This window comes from Marmota monax, unplaced genomic scaffold, assembly GCF_021218885.2.
Source record: "Marmota monax isolate L192 unplaced genomic scaffold, Marmota_monax_Labrador192_F-V1.1 WCK01_AAM20220418_F8-fsc00006, whole genome shotgun sequence".
Classification (NCBI taxonomy): domain Eukaryota; kingdom Metazoa; phylum Chordata; class Mammalia; order Rodentia; family Sciuridae; genus Marmota; species Marmota monax.
This window is the reverse complement of record NW_026693712.1, coordinates 22,139,005-22,165,584: the sequence shown is the minus strand read 5'-3', so window position 1 is coordinate 22,165,584 and position 26,580 is coordinate 22,139,005. Positions and strand designations below refer to the sequence as shown.

General features: G+C 37.0%; 1 protein-coding gene across 1 annotated transcript in view; it reads left to right on the top strand.

Moving 5' to 3' along the window:
• Positions 1-26,580, top strand: part of Camk4 (calcium/calmodulin dependent protein kinase IV) — a 232,431-nt gene that overhangs the window by 130,077 nt on the left and 75,774 nt on the right. The window contains exons 3-4 of the mRNA XM_046460434.2: positions 14,134-14,196; positions 16,492-16,574. Coding sequence (XP_046316390.1) covers positions 14,134-14,196; positions 16,492-16,574 — 146 coding nt within the window. The remainder of the gene's footprint in view (positions 1-14,133; positions 14,197-16,491; positions 16,575-26,580) is intronic.

Here is a 26,580-nt window from a genome sequence, read left to right as displayed (position 1 = left end):
AGGATCTAACCTAGTGCCTCACATGTGCTAAGCAAGTGCTCTACCACTGAGCCACATACCAGACCCTCATTTTTATTTTAAAAACATGTGGCTATCATATATACATACATATATATATATATATATATATATATATATATATATATATATATCATATATATGTTACGTATACATGGTGATAGGTTTGTTTTCTTCCAGCTCTGACAACATAAGAATTAAGAAATAATTTGAAGGCTTAATATCACTTCTCCTTTGCTCACAGGATATATATGTCCTTTTTGAGATGATCTGACCATGCTGGTGCTGGCATCTTCTTGGGAGATATGGAGAGTTGGTACCCAGGAAAGCTCTGTGCCTCTGCAAGACACAGAGACAAAGCAAAGAATCCATAGCTGCCCCCTAGGACTCTCTACTTACTGAGGACACAGAGCTTCTTTAGGGAAGGATAATACATTCCAATTCTGTTACAATTTTCTTTTCTCTATAATTTCATTTTCATTTAATCACTGTGTGGTTGTTTTTGATGCAAACATGGATCACTCTAAGTAAAGACCAAATAAGCTGTTCAAAGAAAACGAGCAGGACTCCTTTCTGGCAACAATAAAAGTTCTACATCCTGCAATGGGTGAGGGCAACAGGCAGGAATTTCAGTATCTACTCCAATTGATTTATAAAATCAGGAACTTCACCTGAGAGTCTATAAATTTCATTCTTAGAGTGCCCCTCACTTACCTTGGGAGAACTCAAATGTAGATAAGTAGTGGAGTAACTCTTTGAGCTTCATAATTTGGAAACCATAAGCAACTCAGGTTCCAGATAGATATTCAGTTCTGGCTGCAAGATAGGCATTCTCCACTCCATCAGTGTCAATGGCTTAAAAAAATGTCAGATAGTCCCCAAATGAGAGGATGAGAACTGAATAACAAATTTTGATTTCATCTAACCAAAGTTTTATGTTGTACCAGGATATCTTTTTCTTTTTCTTTTTTTTTTTTTTCTCGAACCACTAACCTTTTGTATCTAACCACTATTTCCCTTACGTTACTCCTCCATTCAACAAATTATTATACACTGAGATTGGGTAAATAATGCTGGAGATTCCAATGTGTAAAAAATAGATAAGACTCTTTCTGTCATAAAGCTTATGCTCTGGTGGGAGCAAAATATAATGAAATAGTAATTAAATGATGACATAGAGTTTTCTAAATGTTTAAATAAAACAAAATGGTATGGCTCATGGCTTATGAATGCAGCTACTTTTGATGGAATGCCAGGAAAGGCATCTCAGTGAAGTGAGTGCAGAAGAAAAACTGGAGGAACAGAAAATAGCCAGTGCAATGGCATTGAAACCTGGTCTAGGAGTTGAATTGCCTGTGTAGGGAGGAAAATGACATCAGACCCATAGAGTGAGACCAAGCCAGCCTGCATTTAATGGCACATGGTAGCATTTAAATTTATTCTAAGCACAGTGGGACACCCACTGTGACATGATCTGATTTACATTTTAAAGACATCATTCAGGCTGCTGTGGCAGAGGGACTGATTCTAAAGGGTAACAATCAAAGCAGAGAAACAAGAAATATTACAGAACTGCTGCAACCTTTAAAATATAAGAAAAGCCAGACCAGAATAGTGATATGAGAATAAGCAATTATTTCTTTCACTCTTGAGTGAGAAAGTGGAGAAAGAATGCTTCATTTTCATTGGAGGGGGAACTGACACATGCTTTGGACGCAGAGGGGAGTGATGAGGGATTGAGAAAGGAGGTCTTTTTAAAATGAGAAACATAGATCAGGGTTACCTCCATGCATTCTCAATTCACGGGAGAGATGCAGAGACAAAAGAAGCAAGAGAAAGGGGTGCTGTGTAAATACCTGAAGGCCTTTTCTCTTTCTATATCAGGTTTCCTTTCTATTCTTCCTCCCTTTGCTAAGCAAACCTGATTCTAGTAAGTCTGGCGTCATCCAGATCTTTTGTATAATCTTTGTTGTGCCTGTTCTCTCCCAGGAAGCTTAAGGCTGTTTCATTCACTGTCAAATAAAAGACTGTTCCCTGTGAAGAGGCTGTCCAACATCTGTAAGCATGAGGGTTTGTACTGAGGATAAGAAGGAGCAGAGGTGACTTCCTTTGGAGGAGTTGCCTCTGTCTTACAGAGGCTTCAAGTTCTCAAATACGGGTGCTTTTCTTTCTGGATTAAACTTCTTAAAGATATTTTCATCTGGTTGCAATTCTAGTTCAATCCTTGGCTTGTTCCTCCACTGAAAAGCTCTGCTTTTCTTCTTTGGGTTTTCCTAATGTCTTAGAGTCTGCAGAGAGTAGGAGGTGGTTAGTAACAGAAGTATCAAAAAACATTAAATTTCACAATTTTCAAAGCCAAGATTACTTGATTGAAATGCTTTTTTAGAGTCTGTCTTCTCATACTGATCACAACAAAGTTTTCTTCATGCTAGACAGTAATAAATGTAAAATAGGGTACTGGTTTCCCTTACAGCCTACGCCTACCTCCTGCCCCTGTCAATCTACCTACCTCTAAGCCATCACCTCTTTTGTGTAGCTGCATCTTCCCTTTTCTTCTCCGTGAGACCAAACTCACACAGAAAGGTATGGGAGACGAAAGACGACTAAATGCAAAGTGGAAATACCACAAGAGGAAATTCTCTTGGTTTCTTCAAAGATGGTCAGTGAGCTGGAACAAAAGAAGGGGAAGAACAGCAGCAGAGTTTGGTACAATGCACTCTCCCCAATCTTCCTCGCCTTGTTGAAAAACAATTTTATTGTTCCCATTTATCAGACCAAAACCTTTATACTTCTCTTTCTCTTACACCCCATAGATGACCCATCTTTTAATTCTATGACTCTTCCTTAAAAATAAATGTCCATTCACCAACTTAGATGCCCTCCAACAGATGAATGGATAAAGAAACTGTGGCATATATACACAATGGAATATTAATCAGCATTAAAAGAGAATAAAATCAGGGCATTTGCAGGTAAATGGATGGAGTTGGAGAATATCATGCTAAACAAAGTAAGCCAATCCCAAAAAACCAAAGGCCAAATATTCTCTAAAATAAATGGATGCTGATCCATAATGGGGTCAGGGCATGGGAAAAAATGGAGGAACTTTGATTGGGCAAAGGGGAGGGGATATGGGGGCAGAAAAGATGGTGGAATGAGATGAACATCATTACCCTAGGTACATGTATGACTGCACATACAATGTAATGCTACATCATGGACAACCAGAGAAATAAAAAGTTGTGCTGCAATTGTGTATAATGAATCAAAATGCACTCTGCTGTCATATATACCTAATTAAAATAAATTAATTAATTTGAAAAAATAAGGAACATGAACAAAATGTCCATTCATTCCTCAACTCCCTCATTGCTTCTACCTGGGCTTGCCCAGACTCTCATCATCTCTCCCCTGAATAACTTCCACAGCCTACTGCTGTCCCCTTGAATTTACTCTCCTCATCATCCTCACCTCTATAAGGGTTGGAGTATCCTTTTAAAACTTAAGATCATATAATACTTCTCTCCAAACTTCTGACTGTGCCTGACTCCTCTCATACTAAAATACAGACTTCTAACCATGGTCAACACGGTGCTTTATGCCCAGGAAGAGCCTCTGCTATCATCTGCTACTTCCCTCCTCCAGCCCTTTGTCCTGACTAAACTGACCTAGCTGTCAGTGGCTCCAGGCCCTAGTCATAGCTAAGAGCCTTTCTTACAGTTTTTGTTTCTCTATCTCTACCCCTATAGCTGTCACATGTTACTTTATCAGAAAGAGATTCCCTGACTCTCCAACTCAGGTGGTACCTTTCACTACTCTGTTTCCTTTACCTTGCCCTGTTTTGTTTCTTTTCTATATAGTACTTACCAACTTTGGATTTTTCATTTATTTATTTATTCAGGGCCAGAAGTCTATTTTATTCTCATGCCCAAAATAGCATCTGTACATGATGGGTGCTCAAAATTATTTGTTAAATAAATTGATAAAACCAATAGAATACAGTGCAGATGGATTGGCAAATGATTGATGAGAAGATAATGTTCTCCTTGGATTGTTTATACCCCTCAGTGATTTAGAAGCAAGAGCATGAGAGGAGGATGAAGGCATAAGGGTGTTCCATAAGTTGGAGAAGAGAAGGTAAAAAATGTTCTATTGCAGAGTGCTGGAGCTAAGGGTCCCTTAAGACTTGAGGTTGTAAATTGAAAATGGGTTCAGCCAACATGATTGCACATTTTCTTTCAGCCACTGCAGTTCAGGCCCAGACAGACAGTAAAAGTGGAGTTTAACCAAATTAGGGAATTTGTGTGGAAAGTATAACAGAGAGAAAAGGCAGAGAAGTTGGGATATATGAAGAGCAGTGCTTATACTAATGAATCATGGAACCTAAACTAAGTAAGAGCTGCTAAGATAGGAACTAGAAATCCGAGTGTGTAATGTTTGCAATCAAGAATTTTGAGATGGTTCAGTTGATGGTAATCATGAGATTTGAGATGTGACCAAGGAAATGGGTTGCTAAGGGAAATCAGAGGTATACCTAAGAGGTAAAGAAACTGAGCCAAGAATGTCCAGTTAATCATCCCAATTGTTGGGATAGAGATATATGGGCTAAAATCCTTAATATAAGTATGGGTGACATGAACATAGGAATATGACTACAACAGGGAGAAGATGAAGGTCTTATTGGCTGATTGTAGACATTTTTAAAAGATGGGATTTTTATAGGGAGAAGGGAGCAGAAATAATTGGGACATAACAACAATGAGCAAGAAAGACATCTATTGGATACTTCCAGATACTGTGGCATATTTCCTAATGGGACAAAAATAGATCAGCTCTTGAGATGGTATAAGAAGTAACACAGTCATGACCTGCCCAGATTGCTATTAGACCAAGAAGATGAAGGGAATAATCAGGCTTGGTTAGAACTCTGTAGTTACTGAAGGTACTCACTTCATATAAGAAAACCTATTTGTATGTGTCCCGCATTTGGTTTTTGAATGTTCAAACAGCAATGCTAAGCTTTCTAATCCTTGTAGACTAGAACTGTCAGTCTTGAATCAAACACAACTTCAGTTGTCAAGTCTTTTCACCAAGCATGTTAGTGTCAACATATGCTTGTTGAGTGTCAAAATCAGGGAGCTAAATTAAGCAGAACCTATGCAGAAGAGAATCATTGTGAAAGCTGAAAGACTGGGTTGTTTATTTATCCATTAGTAATTTATGTTCTGCCTGGTCTCATAAAGGATGTGAGAAGCCCAATTCTGCACTTCCCATCACGTTCCCTGTGCGTCATTCAAGCCAAAAACGAGCCAAAGGAGGAAGATAGAGATACATGATCCCAGATCCTTCAGGGAAAATAAAATGAGGCTAGGTTTTTATGCAGAAGTGCTGCTGTACTTGACTGAAACATTTCAAACAAGAACAAAGGCTGGGAATGTAGCTCAGTGCATTTGTCAGGCGTGCAGGAGGCCCAGGATTTGATCTCCAGAACTGGGGATGGGGAGAGAAGAACAACAGCACCCCTAGTGATATATGTCATCTCGTCTTGTCAAAGGGATTTTAAGTTACAGAGCTTACATCAAGGCTGCATTTAAGAAAGCCAAGGGTCATTGGGCTTGGTGGCACACGCCTATAATCCCAAGAGCTCAGGAGGCTGAGGCGGAAAGATGTCAAGTTTAAAGCCAGATTCAGCAAGTTAGTGAGGTCCTAAGCAACTTAGAAAGATGCTGTCTAAAACTAAGAAATAATAATAAAAAGGGCTGATGATGTGTCACAGTGGTTAAGCACCTCCAGGTTCAATCTCAAGAGTGTGTGTGTGTGTGTGTGTGTGTGTGTATACAGGGGGGGGGGAGGTTTTTCTTTTTTCTTATTTAAGTTCTAAGTTGTTTCTTCTTCACATATTTTCAATCCTTCCTCTTCAATAATCTCAGCACCAGCACAACCATACATTAACTGTGAATCTTTTTGGTGGGGGGATACAAGGGTTGAACTCAGGAGCACTTGACCACTGAGCCATACCCCCATCCCTATTTTGTATTTTATTCAGAGATAGTGTCTCACTGAATTGCTTAGTGCCTCGATTTTGCTGAGGCTAGCTTTGAAATCGCCATCCTCCTGCCTCAACCTGGGATTATAGGCGTGCGCCACCACACATGGCTTCATTAATAGTGAATCTTAATGAAGGATTCATATCTGATCAGACCCATTCAATGATGGAAACGTTTTTGTAGTGTTACTCTAAATCATATTTTTTATCCACTTCTTTCTATTCCACCTCCACTATCAGAATAGATACAAAATTGGGATTTCTTTCAGTATTAACAAATCTTGAGTTCCATGAAGTTTTGAAACTATATAAATCTGTATAATTTCTTTTATTAAATTGCTTTATTAATTTTTCCTTGTGCAATCTTCAAAAAGTATGTTTAATATTAAAATTATATCAGTGAAGTTACCCAAGCCCCCCCGAAAACAAATGCCAAATGTATTCTCTGATATAAGGCGGCTGACTCGTTGTGGGGTAGGGAGGGGGAACATGGAAGGAATAGATGAATTCTAGATAGGGAAGAGGGGAGGGAGGGAAAGGGAGGGGGCATGGGGTTAGCAAGGATGATGGAATGTGATAGACATTATTATCCAATGTATGGATACATGATGTATCCAATGTATGAAGACACGAATTAGTGTCAACATACTTTATATACAACCAGAGATATAAAAAATGTGCTCTATATGTGTAATAAGAATTATAATGCATTCTGCTGTCATTTATCTTTTTAAAAAAATCAATTTAAAAAAGAATAAAAAGAGAAAAAATAAATAAAATTAAAGTATTGTGTCTAACTACAGCTAAAAAATAAATGTTAAAAAAAGTATATCAGAAGCCCTTAATATTGGCTGTTTCACCAGTGACTTTACAACAATGAAAGAAGATATTTCTTTGAATTCTTAAGGTAGTTTAAGTAGAGGAGCTAAATTAAATCACTGTAGAAAAATCCCGTGTGCCCAAGCTACTTGATGATTATTAATTTCATGTTGGCAATTAGAGCAACGACAAAGAATGTCAGTGGGAGACAAACTCTTTCTGATAAGCAGTAAAACATTATAAATTAGAAAAGCATGAGGGCAGTGCCACTGCTGTCAGTCTACTTTATCTGGTATCAAAAACTCCAGAATGCTCTGTGATTGGACAATATTGTTATGGGTCTCCTCAGTGTCTGCCCACCTACTACCCAAGCTGGTAGATGGGGCTGGGGTGAAGGAGGGCAAGAATGGCCTTTGAGCACTTCAGGCACCAAGACACACCTGAAATTTCTGGATCTTCCAGCCTCTTTTGGATTGGACAAGAAATGACATCTCCTGAGGAGGGATATAGCATCACAAGTGACTGCCAAAGAAAAGGGATATGCAACCCAGGAGTATGGAAAAGTTAACCTGTGAGGCCAAATTTCACCAGTTGGAAATAAGAGGAGGTTCTTGGGCAGTTAAGCTCCTTTTCCTTCCCCCTTCTCATGAGCTGGTTTAAGGGATGGTGGCCTGGGACAGCTCTGTGGTAAAGAGTTGTGTGCTAATTATTGCCTGATGACCTGCAGGATATCTTTACAACTCATTGTGACACAGTAACCACTATGCTGACTACATTTTGGTACCTCCTACCTTTGGGCACTTCCATTTTTCCTCTCACTGAAAATGGGTTTGTACCTCTCAAATAAAACATTGGAATGTTGCCCCATGTCTGTTTTCTTGGGAACCTGTTCTATATATCCCCTAAGTTTTAGTAAAATTTTTGTAAAATTCATTTTTAGAATTGAAAATTATTAGTAACAAAAAAAAATCTAACATTCTTCAAGGTATTGTGAAGATACTGGTGGTATGTCTTTGGGGTTTCAATATTTTTGTCATGTTGATTTGTTCAAGCTATCTGTTGATGTTTCTCAAGATGCTAATTATGGTAGCACTTGGATGCTAATTTCAAGTGGCATTAATGACTCTTCAGATAGTTGTCCATGGACTTTTGTGGTTTGCTTGACAATTATTTTCTACAAACTACTATTCATTTTGAATGTGAGAGCAGTGTGAGAGCTCACACTCTACTGGGATCCCCAGGAGTTCAGAAGAGGAATTCAGCAGTGGGAGGAAGAGAAGAGGAATGTGGGTAAAGTTGAGAAGAGATGGCTGACAAGACCCACTCCTATGTGACCTCCTAGATAGAACATCTTTGGAGAGAACTGGCCCCCAGTGGAGGGCTATCTAGCAAGCTTTGAGACGTCCTTTCAAAAAGACCATAAGTGGTTCTCTGCTTAGCTTTCTGGGAAGTATTTCCCAGCCTCAGTCGGGTCTTATTCTTGGCTTCACAGTCTGATCTGTTTGCCTTTTATCCTTCTCCCTCTCAGCTTTGTCCTTGATTGTTTTCTTGGCCATCACCACTCTTTCTTCTTTAGGTAGTTCCTTCTTCTAAAATCCTTATTTGCTTCAACCTTCTCAGCCTCTCCTTAAGTCATGACCTGCACATTATTCAACCTCAATTCCAGCATTCAAGGAAATACAAATGAGCCTGTATTCACATTTTTCTTTCATTTAAATTGCTGTTACCAGAATTTTTCTTTTCTTTATTTTTATTCTATTTCCGAATATTGCAGTTATAGGAGTCATAGTCCTCAAACTTTGGTGAGGTTAGGAATGTTTTATACTCATAAAAGTATTAAGCACCCCAAATAGATACAGATATTTACTGTATAAGATACTAAAACTGAGGAAATTTTAAATGTTAATTAATTTTTTTAAATAAACTATAATAATTTAACATAAATAATATTTGTAATAAAATATTTTCATTGTAATGAAAATAATAATTTCATTATTATGTAATAATATAGCCATACTAATATATAATATAGTATAGTTATATTTGTAACAATACTATCCAAAATTAAAAATGCTTGGTGAAAAAACGTAGCAGTGTTTTACTAATTTCTTTACTATCTTTACTATCTAGATTACTACTTTGTAACCCCCTGTGGATTACTGCTAAATAGTCAAACAATGGAATATTAAATCTACTGATATCAGTGCTTATTATAAATTAAGTATTAATTATTTATTAACCTGGGAAACAGAAGAAGAAGACAAATTGACTTCAGCTGTTTCTGCATTTCAATTTCTTGTGATTCATTGTTTTGTTTGTACCATATGACACAATCTGAACTTACTTAGATATGAAATTGGAAAGGGGAGAATTTTCACAGTTCCTAGAAGGTCCTTCCAGGCCCCTGAGACCACATTTTGAGTTGAGAAACAATAGTATAAAGTATACTGGGAAAGTAAATACCCTTTTCAAAATAGTTTTTAAAGAAAAGTTAACTCTGAATTCAAAACAAGTGATCACACTAGAAGATTGCTATTCTAGACTTTTTGCAATCCAACCTATTCTGAATATTTCTGGAATTCATACAATTTAACTCTCAGAGAATTAAAAGAGAAAGGCATGCTAATATGGAATATGTTCTACATAACATTAAAATAAAAAATGAAATTTATATTTGTATTGGGAAAATATTTATTGGACATAAAAAAATATCTTGTGAAAAAATTTCAAGGTTCCCTCTGTTATCATTTACATTCTTCAGAAATATATGACAATAAGAGGGACAACCTTAAATTTCATAATCCCTAAATGTATAGGCAGAAAAATAGATCCTAATACCAAAAATCACCGTCAACCTGAAGATACAATTAGATAAAAATAATTTGCATCACAGAGTTAAACATTTTGGAGATTTATAGTACAACATGATCATTACAGGTAGCAAAAATGTACTGTATATGGAATTCATGTTACAGAAGTAGATTTTAGCTGCTAAGGCCACAAAAACAACAACAAAAAATGGGTAATTATATAAATGATTCATATGTTAATTTGCTTCGCTTTAATAACTTTTATACTATATGTTATAATGTCATGCTGTATACTTTAAAAATACACTAAGATTTTTCAAAAATAATAATCTGTATCAGCATTTTCTTCAACAGCATCTGCCAAAATTGAAACAAAAAGTGAGGCAAGAGTTCTTTGGAAGAGATTTATTAATATCATCCGGGTTTTCTGGCAATGCTTCTGTTATTCAAAGATCTCTCCTTTATACAAGTGGAATACCTATTTCTCAATGGAAAATTTTCACCATTTTTTTACTCACAAAGTCAGTGAGCTTTCACAGTCTTGTTCTATCATTTGGCTCCCTCCTGGACCATGCTGTCCTATGGATTGGGCAGTCTGACGTCACTCATTGGCTATCAGCAGCCCACATATCACATAATCCCCGTGCAGGCTCTTAACAGTTCAGTCTTCATTTCATATTGACAATAGTGTGGGTTTTAAATGGATAGTGATGTCAAAGTCTTTTAGAATAAACCTCCTTTAAATATTAGCAATTCACAGAAAATGATCTTCCACTGAACAATGCAACTTTTAAAACAAAACTTATAGTCTTTCTTTACTATCTTTCACTACCTTCAGATGGTATTATGTACATAAGTCTTATCTCCAAAATGAGATTGTAACATTTCTCTGGGAGAGAGCTTATTTTATTTGTTTGTTTTCACATATCCCACAGTGTATAAAATGGAGGTGAGCAGATAAAACCTATGTGAGACCCTTACTATGCACCATGTATTCCTTACAGACACATTTTTAAAAAGTGAATTCAGAGATCCTTGACTCCTCCAATTACATGGACCACATTTTCTAGTTTTTTCTTGTTTGTTTGTTTTTGTGGGGCTGGGGACCAAACCCAGGGTCTTGGGCATGTGAGGTGAGCACCTACCAACTGAGCTATATCCCCAGCCCCATTTTCTTGTTTTTAAATAGGTCACTTTTTTTTTCTCTTTCAAGTTTTGATGATATGACAAAAACTGTGGATTGTCTTCTGTTCCCCAAAGCATACAGCTTCAGGAACTGCTTCATCCAAATTTCAGCTCCAACCTTTCTTATTGGCTAGAGTCGTCATTGTTCTAGATTGCTTTAGTTTCCTCCAATTTATATCACCAGTAACATCAAAATAGTTGACAAAGTTACTGCCCAGAAATAGAGAATAACCCATCGGACTCCAGGTACAGATGCTCCATAATCTGCTAGGTTCATTCAGCAGCTATGCAATTGCCTTAAATCAGTTTTTTCAGAATGGACTCAAAAATGTTTCTGGGAACAAAATCCTAGATTACTACTTTGTAACCCCATGTGGATTACTGCTAAATGGTCAAACAATGGAATATTAAATCTACTGATATCAGTGCTTATTATAAATTAAGTATTAATTATTTATTAACCTGGGAAACAGAAGAAGAAGAAAAGGTAATACTTCAGGATTTTCTGCAAATGTAAAAGGGAGGGATCAAATATTGAAAGCAATCAATAAGGGAGCATTTGTTGTTTGCCAACATCCATTTTTCCTGATAATTAACCCTCCCCATCCCTCTCCATCCTGCTCAAAGAGAAGAGCCCATGACCCATGCTCAGTCTTCTCATAGTTACACATTTCCTAGGAATAGGCATAGAAAACAAGCAAGGCCAATGAGAATACTACTTGACATTAGCATATAGATATAGAAAGAGAGGCCTCTCTTCCCTTTAATGTGAGACTGAAGAATATAGACTTGGAACTTCTGTGGCCACGTTTCCTGCTATTTAGAAAAAAAAGGAAGACACACAAGACAACAACATAGGGTGGGTGGCAAGAAGAGATACACCAAACCAGAACCTCTGGATTTAACCGTACCTTTTTATAACTTTAGATAATTCTACATGAGTGTCCCAATAAGTCACCTTTTAGCTTAAGCAAATTCAAACTTAAGTATTAGTTACTTGCCATTGAAAAAATTTTAATCAATGCATAGTCTGTCTGAATCCTATAGTATGAGCTGTCCAGAAAAGTAGCTATCCTTTAGTATCTGGGGAAGACTGGTGAAACAGCTTTCAAAGTTTTTGAGTCTCAGAGTACTGGATGTATCAAAATATGTGTCTTCCTATATTTCTTCATTATGAAAGCCCCAGAACATGTCAATGTGAGGTACAGTCATTTGAATTAGGTTATTTCTTACCAACTTGTTTTCCTCTACTCATAGTGAATCTGTCCTCACATGTAACTGTCTAGGTTAGCTGTCAAGTATTAAAATGGACAGATCATATCTTCCTCCCCTCTTTTTAGTCAGAATTTATATCTGATGCTGCATTTTTATATGGGATGTTCATGCACATTTTAAGAAGTATGTTAGATTGCACAGACTGGCATCCATTTGACATAAGTGGAATATATTTTGTTTTATTTACAAATAAATTATAAATTTACTTTTAGTCTAATTTTCTCAGGCAAGAACATGTTAGAATACCCCGAGCTTGCCTGGTGTGGTGGTGCACACTTATAATTCCAGCGGCTCCAGAGGCTGAGGCAGGAGAATCAAAAGTTCAATGCCAGACTCAGCAAAAGTGAGGCATTAAGCAACTCAGTGAGAACCTGTCTCTAAATAAAATACAAAATATAGAGCTGGGGATGTGGCTTAGTGGCCAAGTACTCCTGAGTGCAATCCCTGGTATCGCCCCAGAAAGAATACCCTGAGTTTCCTAAATGATCACATTAATGATCAAGAGTTTTTTTAAATAGTTTAAGAGGCTTTACCAAGACTATCAACTGAGGAAAAAAACACATGAAACTTATAACACTCCTTTGAATATTTTTTATTTATTTTCAAATAATGTGTCCATTTGTGTTAATATTTTCATTAGAGAACAAAATTGAATTAATAGGTGTTGTTCGTCCTCTTGAAAGTTGTGATTAATTGTCACCACTGAAATGAGATTGGGTTTCTATTCAAGCCCACCATATCTTCCTCAGAAGAAGTAACTTAACGGGTAGAACCCATTCTTCAGTAGGCTGTTGGATATACCCACAGTTTGGCTAACATTGCACATAAATTTCTTCACACTCATTTCTAAACCATGTGATCTCTGCCAATCCAATATGGACAGCTCATATTGCAGAAACCACAGTAAGGGTATAGGATATGTGTAAATGTGTGTGTAAGTGTGTGTATGTGTGTGTATTTTTATATTTAGGATTTTTTCTGGGAAAAGAGTGTGCTCAACCCTTCTGTCTGCATATGACTTTTAGAGAACCAAAATACTCATTGTGATGAAGAAAAGTTAATCATGGACCTAGAGAGGGGAAAACATTCCTAATTTTGGATGTCATAAATTAAATGGTCATTATCCCCAACAATGAGATCAAATGGTAAACCATCTAGGGTTCTTTAATGACCAGCAATAGAAACAGAAAATCATAAAAAGGAAATTTAGTGGCTCATATAATTAGAAAGTTCAAAGGACAAACTATAAATGAACACTAGGAATTACATTATATGAAGAGTACTCTTTCTTCACATCTCATCAAACTTTCTTTTTTCCTTGTCAGTTTCATGTTCAATGCAGTGAACTCCATATGGTGTAAAAAATGGTCATGATAGATGCACAGTCCATCCTCTTTGGTCTCATCATTTCAGAGAGAAAGATAATACCTCATTCTTGATTATTTGACACAATTTCTGGATAGGACCTTCTGGAATGACTTGGGCCTGCTGAATGTCTTTGATGCCATCACCACATGGTCAGGGAATGGATTTTCTGATTGGCTAGGCGTGAATACGTGCCACCTTTGTATGAGGAACACAGAAGAAGTGATTGACAGTTCCTTTAGGTCTGAGACAGAAACATTTTGAATGAAAAAGGAAGAGAAGGAGGAGGGATAGGTTGAGAGGAACTTGTGCCATATGGTAATAGTGATGATGACAACTTTTGACAAGAAAGGCAGGAAGATGACAAGAAAGAGGTCTGACAAGTTGTGGTCCCTGTTAGTCACCAGCTCTAATTTACATCTCAAGCAGAAAGATGGGACATGCAGCTGAAAAAAAAAAAGGGAGGAAAGAGACATAGGCAAAATTCCTAGGGATTAGCTTCTCCCCTTGTCTGATTCACCAGGGGGTTAATGCTGTTTCTGATCTCTGTTACAATGAAGATTTTTCTAAGGTGGGATTTTCTTTCAGTTTGTCTCTTTTTATTTTGCCTTTTAGGTGGACAAAAAAATCGTAAGAACTGAGATAGGAGTTCTTCTTCGCCTCTCACATCCAAACATTGTAAGTGGTTTTTAACCTATTATTTCAAATACTTTCAAGTTACAGAAAGGGATTGTTGTTTTTCACTGTCCATGTTAATAATGAGAAAGGGCTTATTCCACCTCTGGGGGTCACTGGGTCTAGCTCTTGTCCTTGTCTTATCACATTTTCCATTTTTGGTCTGAATCAACCCTGAAAATGCATTCATTCATTTCCAAAGTAATATATACCACCTTTATTTCCATGCATACAAGCATAGAACTTGGGAAGTTTTATTTCACTCTCATAAAACACTGGCTTTCTCACTCTTGTGTGCCTATCTTATTGATATGCCATTGCCCACAGGGCCAGTGATGAAAGTGCATTGCTTTCAAGAGTCCTTTCTGTCTCCTTTGAGAGAGTATCTGCTTCAGAAACAATGTGAAGATGCAAATAGATGATGTACTTGAATGGGGAAAATAAAATGTCCTCAGAATCTCTGCTTCCATCTATGTCCAGACAAAGCCTCTGAGAGAAATGCCTAGTGAAAAGCTTTCTTGAACCAATGAAGTGAAAAAGAACAAAAATCACTTTCTAGGCCATAACTTGTTTTTATGAATTAAGCCATCTACTTTAAAAAAATGTATTTTACCCACTTCTCTGAGAAATTTGTGCTCTCTGAGGGGATGAACTGCAATGCTGAGGCTCAAAGCAAAGTGCTTACAACTTAATGTCTGAGTTAGGAATGCATTTAGCCACACATCAGCAAATGCTTTTCTTGTAAGAATCAGAAGTCAGGGGCTGGCGTTGTAGCTCAGTGGTAGAGCACTTGCCTAACATGTGAGGCACTGGGTTCAATCCTCAGCACCACATAAAAATAAATTAATTAAATAAAGGTATTGTGTCCATCTACAACTAAAAAACAAAAACAATTAAAACAAATAATCAGAAGTAAGAAAGTTTCCAGCATTGATTCACCTCACTGACACCATCCAGGACACAGATGCCACCCATGCTTGGTCTTACCCTCCTCTGTGGGTTGACTTTCACCCTCATGCTTTCTTTTCATGATCCCAAAATGATGGCTGTACAGTTTTCACAAGTCCTCAGGTTTGTATTCAAGGGAGAAGGTCTCGCCAGCTAAGTCAGATGAGAAAAGTTTTCTCAGGAACTGCTATAGCAGAATTCTTTTCAAATTTTCTTGGCTAAAGCTGTCACAAAATCATGGATGCTGGTAGACTGGACATGGGATTGTCACAAATCATTTAGACCAGTTGTGATCCACAAAACAGAACAAAATCATGATCTTATTCAAGGAAGCCTAGGCATCCTGCTTTCCTGAACAAAATCAGGGTTCTGTTTGCAATAAAGTAGGGGAAAAGGGTTTGGGGAAAGCAATTTAAAAACCTGCCATACCCAATCACTACTTTTATAGTTTCTATCTCTTTTCTCTTCAAAGAGAGGCCAATGTGGAATTTTCTTCAAATGTGGATCAGTACTAGACACTAGATTCTCAAATGTATGCAGAAAAACATAAAAAGCAGTTTGGATTATCTGAATGTAACAAAAATACTGCCGTGGTCCATGAAATCTTTACCACCACTCATCCTTTTTTTTTTTTTTTTTTTGTACAAGGGATGGAAGTCAGGGGCACTTGACCACTGGGCCACATCCCCAAACTGTTTTGTATTTTATTTAGAGACAGGGTCTCACTGAGTTGCTTAGCACTTCACCTGGCCATGGCTGAGGCTGGCTTTGAACTTGCAATTCTCTTATCTCAGCCTCCCGAGCCGCTAGGATTATAGGTGTGCGCCCCCGTACCTGGCCCACCACTCATTCTTAAGGACCTCCTTTGCCCACTAGCAACTGTTAAGCTGTTGAGGATATCATTCACATACAGGCTTTAACAGGTTCTATGCTGACTCAGGCCCCTAATTCAGAGTCCCTTCTTTCCAAGAGAAAGAAGCATTTTACATCTCTAGCAACCATGATGTTGTCCAACTGATTTAGGAAATTGGGTTTTATTTTTGATTCTAATGATATTCAGAAGTTGGAATATTTTAGCAAAATTCAGGCAGTTATTCTTCAACTGCCAAAATGAAAAGTGTCAAAACTTAATAGAACCTTTGAAAAAGATGATGTAACTGACAAAATCAACAACCCAAAAGGAGAGTGACAAATATCTACCTGACACTAGAAAGAGGGACTTTTACTACCAATGATCCAATACTACTTATTGGAGAGAATGTAATTTTAGCCATAATCTTAGATAGTTTCAAGGAAGATTAAAATAAGGAACTTGTGATATCATTGACATATGTGTATATCTTTCCCCAGATAAAACTTAAAGAAATATTTGAAACTCCTGCAGAAATCAGTCTGGTCCTAGAACTCGTCACAGGAGGAGAACTATTTGACAGGTAAGGTAGACTTAGACACCTAACCACAGGAATGCTTGCTTTTGGCCCCCAAAAATAATCTAAGGGAAATTCTCCTGAAATGGAATAAATAAAAGAGCATAATAAAAGAGCATTCTACTTGATAAATTTCCCTGAAATAAATATTAAGAAGGATGTTGAAAAAATGTGGATAGTAGTTAATCAGATAGAGGTAGATGAAAATTTGGAATAAATAAATAGAGAACCACTATAACATCTTTTTAACTTTGCAAATACTAATGCAATAAAAAATATAATTTTGAAAATCATATTAATTTAAATAGTAATATATGTGAAAATAATTTGAAAAAATATTTGCAGAAAACCATAAGAATTTAAACCTACACTCTAATAGTGTTCTTTATAATAATCCCCAAACTTATAGAAATCAATACTTTTCCAATGATTATTTTTAAATCTACTTTTAGGTAAAGAGTTCCATGTTTCAGGGTAAAACATTTTCTGTTTTTGCCAGTTATTGCCAATTTCAGTTGTCTGCTCATAGTTCATCTCTCAAAGGAATGGTTTGAGAATGTGGGAGGGAAGGATGCTTTTCAATCTGGCAGAACAGACAGGCAAACAAGCTTTATGTTTCTATAGTTTTTCCACCTTCCCCACCTACTCAGGAAAATTCCCTGTTTGCACTGTTGGGCTCTTGGGAGTCTTCTGCTATGTTCAAGATGGAATTGGAAGAAGGTAAAGAGACTAAGTAGGTTACACACTAGAAATGGTAAGAAGCTTTCAATGGTGGAGTGTGCCCGTGGTGAGGGAGAATTGGGCTATGGTTTAAGAGGAAGACAAAGGAGAGACTGGGTGCCTGGGTCATGGTAAACGCTCCATAAATATTTGCTGAGTGAATGACTAAGTAAGTGGTACAATGAGTGGACTCTGAGGAGAAAGATATCTAAAGGGAATTAGTTTTGATTGTGTAGAGAGAGAAACCCTTCTCCCTCCTACTATGGCCTTAATGTTTGTGTTGCCCCAAAGTCACATATTGAAACCCTCACCACCAAGGTGAGGGTTTGTGAGGTGACTAGGCCAGTGCCTTGATGAATTGGATTAGTGCCCTATACCAGAGGCTCAAGAGTGATACCTCCCCCTTTCTCTGTGTGTGGGACTTAGTGAAAAGGCTCAGTGAGGAAGCCAGCACTTGCCCAGACCCAGAATCTGCTGATTCCTTCAGCATGGACTTCCCAACCTCCAAAACTGTGAGAAAAAAACCATGGTGGTTTATCATCACCCAGTTAATGACATTTGGTTATAGCAGCTGAAATGAACTAAGACACCTCCTTCCCATCCTTACTCCACCCAGTTGAATTTGCTGCCTCTTCAAAAGTGTCCCAAAGTGCTTGGATTGTCTTTTCAACTGTTCTGTCTTTTATTTTGAACCTTACCCCGTAAGGATTTGAACCTTTAGGTGGGAAGGAACAAAATGGGCCACCTGGATTGTAATTACATATGTATCTTTAACAGAAATCTAATTTTGTTTGTATGTATGTTGAAGTTTCCTTAGAACAGGTGGATTTTAAAAAAAAATTTTACTCTTTTCATATTTTCAATAATGAGTCCACTACAGAAAGTGGGCATGGGTAGCCTTCCGGTGTTGGTTATTTGTTTGTTAGATTCACAATTCTGAATCCAGACTGTACCACTCAAGGGTGAATAAGTAACTTAGAGTAATTTACATAACTTCTCTGAACCTCGGGACAAATTTAAAGCTGTTCTATGTTGTGAAGAGAACTTAACAACTTGAATACACTTTAAGAATATATAGTCTTATTCTAAAATTATCAAGTTCCCATGTGCTCCTCTGAATTAGCCTATTTGGCTGTTGCCAAAATTTGCCTATTAAGTCTTCATTTTTCACACCCCTTTTGCTGACTCTTTTCCATGCACATATTATTTAGGTATATTAGTAGAGTTAGTTTTATAGGCAGATCCCACTGGCTTTGGAGCCATGAGTTTTCTCTGAGCAGATCTTGCATATTTCTCTAATTATGGTTTATTGGAGAGAAATTTTACACTCTTTAATAGTAAATAATTGCAGATAGGAATGACATACTGAAGCTATCATCTACTAATAGCACCATTTACCTTCCTGCCTCTGTTTATTTGAATTAATTTGGAGTCAAAAGTCTCTATGTATCACTGTGTCCCAAGCTTTCTTCCATGAAAGAATTTGGAGTAGAATTTAATTCAGTTCTAGGAAAAAATAAAAACCTAAGTGCTATTGATAAATTTCATTTGCAGAAGTAAATGGATAAAATATTCATATTTAACAGAAGACATCCCAAAAGATGGCAGATAGCCAGTAAAGCACTCAACCACTCCCAAGCTGTTAGTGGTTTTGGAAGATAGACTTTTTCCCCTAAACATTGTCCACATCATTGACATAGCTGAGATGAATTTGGCATCTCCATTAAGTTACTTATTTTTACAATTATCTTTAAATTACATCACACGAAAATATATCCTGCTTTTTATATAATCTATTGAGTTTTTTTTCCTTTGAAAGTAAAGAAATCATAATATGACTCTTCCTGTACTTAAGTCAAACTCAAATTTATTTAGTTGTGATAATGAGAATTCATTCCTTGTCTAATGATGACTCTAATAGCACCTAATGAATGAACTAATGGAGCAATTGAAGAAGAGGTAATTATGTTAGTTCATTATAGTCAAACTGGTTGTATTTTATTAGCAGAAGATCTATTCTATGATGCTTGTATGTAAAAAATTAAACATAGTCAAACTCCAGGTGGAATCTGCTATTTCATGTATAAGTTAAATAATGAGTTACATAGGATAAATTATGATGGATTTTTGGAATAAAAGCAATGTTTTTGATGTTCAAGAAAAAGATTAAAATCTATTTATCTATATAAGTGTATTATGCCATCAGTTGAAAAAGAAAGTACCCAAAGTTATTGTTCAATCCTTCCCAATCTGATCATAATTCTTAAAACCCCAACATCATTTTCATTGAACCTTTTAAGTGGAGAAGGTGTTTGCTTTAAGTTGTAAATTTTCAAGTTTTTTTTTCCAGAAAATTATCATAGTTACCACAACTAATTTAGCAATATTCTTTGTTTTCTGATTAAATCAAAAGCATTTTTCCTGATTTTTGTCTGGTAACTCCATTATCCAAACACCTGGTAAATTTCTTTTCTTGCCTTTTCTGCTTTCTTCTTATACTTTTGCTTGCCAATGCCAAATATTATATATGAACGGTTTTAGAATTTGAAGCTTTGAATGCTGTTTCCTTCCGCAAGAACAGGTTTTCTTTTATTCTGACAAGCATTTAAGGTACAAAAGAGATCACTCTGATGCAATCAGATATTGGGCTGATTCAAAGCTGGGCTTCCTAAGGGCGCCTCTATTTCATGTCAATTCTTATTCATAGGGCTCTGCTCTTTAAGGGTCTCAACTTTAAGCCAGGGGATTTTACTGGGGTTCTTCTTCCATGGCAAAACTCAGATCCTGCCTTCCGTCCCCTCAGTTCTGTGAGATGAGCAGAAGCTTTTCCAGCTTCTCACCTCTCCGCTGCTGCTTTAGAATCGGTTCATGCCTTCAGAGGGAAAGCAGAGGCAAGCAATGGCAGCTTTGCTCTGCTGGGTTTTCCTTCCTAGATCTAGGTTGATGAAGCCTTCACTTCCTTGATAACTCTCTAATGTCTTCAAATAGATTTTTTTTTTAAATATAAGTCTTAATAGTTTTCTATTTCAGCATTTCTGGGCTTCTAACTCATGGTGAAAACCAGTTGACTTTTCAGAACATTGCCATTAGGAAGATGTTCCAAAAGTCGGACTTAGGCTATTTCTTGCCCCAGTCTTAGGGTTGTGTGGTGGTTGATATTCCGATTAACCAAATTCAAGGAAAGTCTAGATTTGTGAAGACTGTTGTGTTAAATATTAACCATTAATATGTCTGAAGTGAAGTTCTACAAAATTTGATTATCCAGAAAGGGTAATTGGTCACTATATGTGGGCCGTATCTGAATTCCTACTGGAAACCTTGTGGTGTGCAAGACATTTTACTATTATCATCTCATTTCCTTCTCACAGCAACATGTATGCAAAGTCGGCCCTGATATCTAGGCAAGGCCTGCTATCTGTGCAAGATAACTGAGGATCAGAGACATCCAATAACTTTTTATCAATAAGTCACTTGGCTTATAGATTCTAATAACAACAGTAATGAAGTAAGATTGGACTCAAGTATATCACATTTCAAAGTGTGTGGATTTTCTATCACATTATGCAAATGTTGATATCTGTATACCTAAAAATAAAACTTCTGTGCTGGGGATATAGTTCAGTGGTAGAGTACTTGCCTAGCATGTGCAAGGCACTGGGTTTTAACCCAGGCACTCCTAAATAAATAAATAAAAACAACTTCAGATTAGTAGTCTAACATTTTGTCCAATGTGAGTGTTGGGTCAAATTTATACATTAATATGCAGAGTTGTTTTTTGATCATGGATATCTCTTTGTGTGGCTTTATATGGCCATATGTGAAGAGAACATACTTTGAACAAGATGTATGGTCCTGTTTTTGTTTTTTGTTTTTTGGGTTTTTTTTTTTGTTGTTGTTGTTGTTTTTGAAAGCTTGGCTATAAAGGAATGGATAAGAGGTGAGGTAGTTGAAGGGGACCCAGGATAAATGGAGACTGGTTATTTTAAGTTGGAGCACTAAGGACACATGGATTTTCTTGGGGAAGGAGCCCACAAGGAGAAGCATGAAAGGTCTGTGTGAAAGGGACTTATATTTGGAGTTAGCCAATCCCCAAAAACCAAATGCTGAATGTTTTCTCTGATATAAGGGGGGGTGACTCATAGTGGGGTAGGGAGGGAGAACATGGGAGGATTAGATGAACTCTAGATAGGGCAGAGGGGTGGGAGGGATTATCAAGGATGGTGGAATGTGATGGTCATCATTATACAAAATCCATGTATGAAGATTTGAATTTGGGGCCAACATACCTTATATACAGAAATATGAAAAATTATGATATACATGTGTATTAAAAATTGTAATGCAAAAAAAGAGTACATGTATAATGGCATGAGTTGGTGTGAACATACTTTATATACAGAGATACGAAAAATTGTGCTCTATATGAGTAATAAGGATTGTAATGCATTCCACTGTTGTTGTGTATATAAAAAATACATACATACATACATACATAAAATAAAATAAAATAAAATAAAAAAGAAAGGGACTTATATTTGGAACATTTCAGAGCAGGCACAGAGGGAAAAAGATCTAGAGTCAAACACAGGAATTTGTTCAGCATAGAAAATGTGTCTTTCTTCCTCAGAAGCAGAAAGAAAGAGATAATATGCCAAAGAATCAAAGACCTAGATTAGTCAAAACAATTTTGAAGTACAGAGCTGGAGGAATAATTGTTTGAGCTGAGATGTAATTTTATTTTATTTATCAGCTACTAAATTAGCCTGTTAGTCTTTTATGGATGCTGGCAAGACATCTGAGGCTCCTGGTGAGAGACAAAAGACTTTATTTCTCATAGCCCAGCAAACATTGTGGGCATCAGCAAGTTTATGTCCTTTGAGTTTCAGTGTGTATTCCTGCATGTAGAGTGGGGCATGTTAAAAGAGAGGAAATAATTCAAATGTTATCAACTGGTAAATGAACAAACAAAATGTATAATGCAATACCATTCCATACTAACAGGACTTTTCTTTCGATGCCTACTGTAGCATGGATGAACCTTAAAAATGCTAGGCTAAGCAAAAAAAAAAAAAAAAAAGACAAACATGGAAGATTTTATATACATTATAAAAAATATGGGGCATTGGGAGATGAAAGTGTTAAAGTGTCAAAGTGGAAATGTGAGAGCACACAATGGCAAAAATAAAAACTTCTGAGGAGCACCAAATGTCTGCTGAAGCTGAGGACTATAGATTTTAGAGACACATATCTCCAAAGATGTGTAGTCTTCAGCAACTGACACACATCTGGTCTGTGTCATCTTGTGTCATGGGGCTACACCTCCCCCTATCTCCCATGCAGTTTTCGACAGCTTCTGTTTCCCTTGATTTTTATCTGACTTTCCAGTTGTTTCCTTCCTGGTCTCCATCCTGAGTTCCTCTCCGCCTTTCCATCTCCTAGCGGTCCACATTTCCCTGAACCGTCTTCCTGCATTCTCTGCAGGTCGATCTGACACTTGCCTGTGGCCTGGGCCACACTGGTGACAGCCTTCTCAGCAGAGATGAAGCTGTGCTATCAACAATCCACCAGGCATTTTTACCAAAATGCTCCTTTGGCATCTGTAAATTAATATGTCCTCAAATGAACCCAACATCCTTCTTCAACTCTTAATCTTGTTTCCCTTCCCTACCCTTGTGAACTGATTCACCAGCTAAACTAATCAGCATGGATTTCTCCCTCTTCCTTTTACTTCCTTCCACCCATAATTCTTCCTGTGAGAGCCTTTCAAAGTCCTCCCTTCCCTGCATTTCCATTGCTTCTGCCCTTGGAGCCTTCACATTCCCTCTCATAGCAGTAGAATCCTAACTAAAGTTAATTTCACTCCCTTCCACATTTAAAACATGGATTCCATCAGGTCAGTCCAGAAGACCACTCCCTCTTTTCCATTCAAGTCCATAATTTAAAAAAAAAATGTAAACAAAACCACTTACAAATTGTACTCAGCCCAGTGTTCTAACTTCTAACTTTGGAATGGACCTAAGGGATTTGTAGTCCAATTCTCTCATACTATAAATGAAAAGCCTGACCCAAGGACTTTAACTTCGCTACCCACTTTATTCTCTTCTTACTACCATGTTAACCACAGTACATTATCATCACCCTCAAGGAACTCAAGGTCTAGAAAAGAGAAAAGAACTCTGTGTTATGGATTCTAATGTTTTTAATATTGCCATAAACTTTCAAAAATGTGTATTGGGGCTTATGCAGACAGCCATAATATCAAAAGATAAAAATAAAATAAATGAAGGCTGGGGACCCAAAAGAGAAAATAAAGATAAAAATCAATATCCAAAAGACATATCATAATGTACTTTGCATTTGCTGGTACTTGGCCCCAAGTTTGGCTCCAAATATTCATGTGGGGCTGATCATTGCTCTAATTGAGATATAGAAACTGTGCAAGGAGTCTGAAATGGGTTCAGAGAGGAATAGAATCTTTTGAACTAAATCTTACATGAGAAACTGAAAATTAGCAGCTAGAAGGTAGAAGGACAAATCTTCTGCAGCAAAGTGATATCCAAAAGCATAGCACACTGGCCAGGGTAAGGATGGTTTTTCAATCCCCATTTCAAATGTTGGGCTAGGCAGAAAGCAAGCAGTTGTAAGATATTTGTCAAGTGAATGATTGAATAAACAGCCGGCTCTTCAGCAATTTATATAAAGTCTTCGGGTCAACCTTTTCATTTATAGTATGAGAGAATTGGACTAGGAATCCTTTAGGCCCATTCCAAGGTCTACAATTTGATTTGGTTTCTTATTTCTCCTGTACAGCAACTCCCTAGCCAGCACACACATTGATCCACCATCCCTGACTCCCTCCCTAGCTTTCAATATAACAGGTACAAGCAGCACCTTTGAAACATAAATTTTTAAAAAAACATATATGAGTTTAGCACTTCATGAGAAAGTTTCTTAGAGAAAAAAAGCAAAACAAAAATACTATCAATGAAATGAGAAAAAGCATTAACTGAAACTTATAGAGGAGTGGGTAGACTTATACAGGTACTGCTGAATTAATTAAGTATAATTTTGTATGTGGCAACATTATAGTGTAGTGGCAGCCTTAAGACTTGTTTTCTGAAAATTTACTTTGGGGTTTTTATCCTCTGACATTTGGTCCTTAGTACACATTCTCATCAGACCAAGTCTTTCCCACTTAAGCCTACAATCATGTAATAACGCAGCCATTTGGGCAAATGCTGCGATTAGGGGACAGAGCAGTACACTTCCTAATCTGCATGCCAGGAAGTCTGGAGGCCTCAGGATATGATCAGATTAGAGCTTCTCAGCTGCAGGGCCTGTGCTGACTGCCTGGATGGAGATGTGCTCAATTCAATTTGCGGCAATTAGTGTGTCGAAGCAAATGCACAAGAGTCACATATTAAAGCAGACCCTTGGAGAGAAACAGGCATTACGCATACATGTTTTCTTATCCTACAAGTTTAAAATGATGAGAAGGAAAACAGACCAACTGAGGAGAAGAGACTTGTGTGGCAAGCAGTGAAAGTAAAAGGCACAGTACCAGAGGAAAAAGGCCTATGGAGGCCGGAGGATTGCAGTGAGAAGGCTAGGAAAATGTGCTGTCCCCACAGAACCTGTGGACAACTGCAGAATGGGGCTCCCCAGACAGCTTTTAGGGTCAGTTTTTTTTTTCTTTTCTTTTAAAATATACACGAATGACAGTAGGGTGTATTTTGACATATTGCACATACATGGAATATAACTTATTCTAATTAGGATCCCGTTCTTGTGGTTGTACATGATGTGGAGTTTCACTGGTTGTGTATTCATGTATGAACATAGGAAAGTTAAGTCTGATTCATCCCACTGTCTTTCCTATTCCCATCCCATCCCTTCTCTTCATTCCCCTTTGTCTAATCCAATGAACTTTTATTCTTCCCTCCCTCCCCCTTATTGTGTGTTAACATATCAGAGAGAACATTAGGCCTTTGGTTTTGGGGGATTGGCTTATTTCACTTAGCAGATAGTCTCCAGTTTCAGCTGCAAATGCCATAATTTCATTTTTCTTTATGGCTTAGTAATATTTAATTATGTGTGTATGTATGTATATATATATATATATATGTGTGTGTGTGTGTATGTGTGTGTGTGTGTGTGTGTGTATATATATATATATATATATATATATATAAAATCACATTTTTTAAATGCATTCATCTCTTGAAGGGCAACTAGGCTGGTTCCATAGCTTAGCAATTGTGAATTGAGCTGCTATAAACATTGATGTGGCTGTATCACCATAGTATGCTGACTTTAAGACCTTTGGTTATGGGTCAGTGTCTTGATTAAAATCCTGGGAGACATTTGCTTTAACACTGAGCCTTCTAGATCAGCCCACAGTGGAAAGCTGTGGAACTCTGTGGCATAGAGGTAAATTACATGACCCCGGGCATTTGAAATTGATCTTAAGATGCTGGTATCATCTTAACTGCTTTTGTACTATTTTACAAATCATGAAGAGGAAATGAAAGTAAATATAGCAATTGCTATGTTTAAATAGAAAAAATAAAAATACCAACCAAAATTATCTCCCTATTTTTATAGCTTTAAAAATCCCTACAATGATTGCATACCTTCATTGCTTCTAAAAATCAGTTACTAGTATCTGTCATATAAGGTTATAAATCCTTGACCATCTATCCATAGTTCAATTTAATTGACAATTTTTTAAAATGCCAGCCAAATTGTGTGAAGGAATTATTGTGTTACTTTTACAACATAAATACTCTATTTTGCTGAATTTAAGTCACTTTGATATAATTTACTTTAAGTTTTGAAAAAGATGCATGTTATTATAGTATTATCTAAAACTATATAGTACTGAGTTTATATCAAAGTCCAGAAATAACCCTTCTGCTTTCTGCATTCACCTTCTAGAAGCATGGATGTGGCTGTTCTCCCTCGGGAGCCACAGCCAAGGCACTTGTGATGGTGATTACTTCCAAGTCTAGTGCTTTTGTTCTGCCATGATAAGGAATTAGGTAAAGAATTGTCCAGATGTTTATGGTCTGAAATGTTTCTGACATCCATTCACTTGGTGGTTAGTATTGATGCAAAAGTATTTATTGACTGTCTACCAAGAGCAAGGCTCACAGTGAGGATCTGCTGACTGATCCAAGCAATGGTCTTTCTTTTATTATTATTATATTTTTTAGTTGTAGTTGGACACAATACCTTTTTATTTTTTTTTATTTATTTGTATGTGGCGCTGAGGATCAAACCCAGGGCCTTG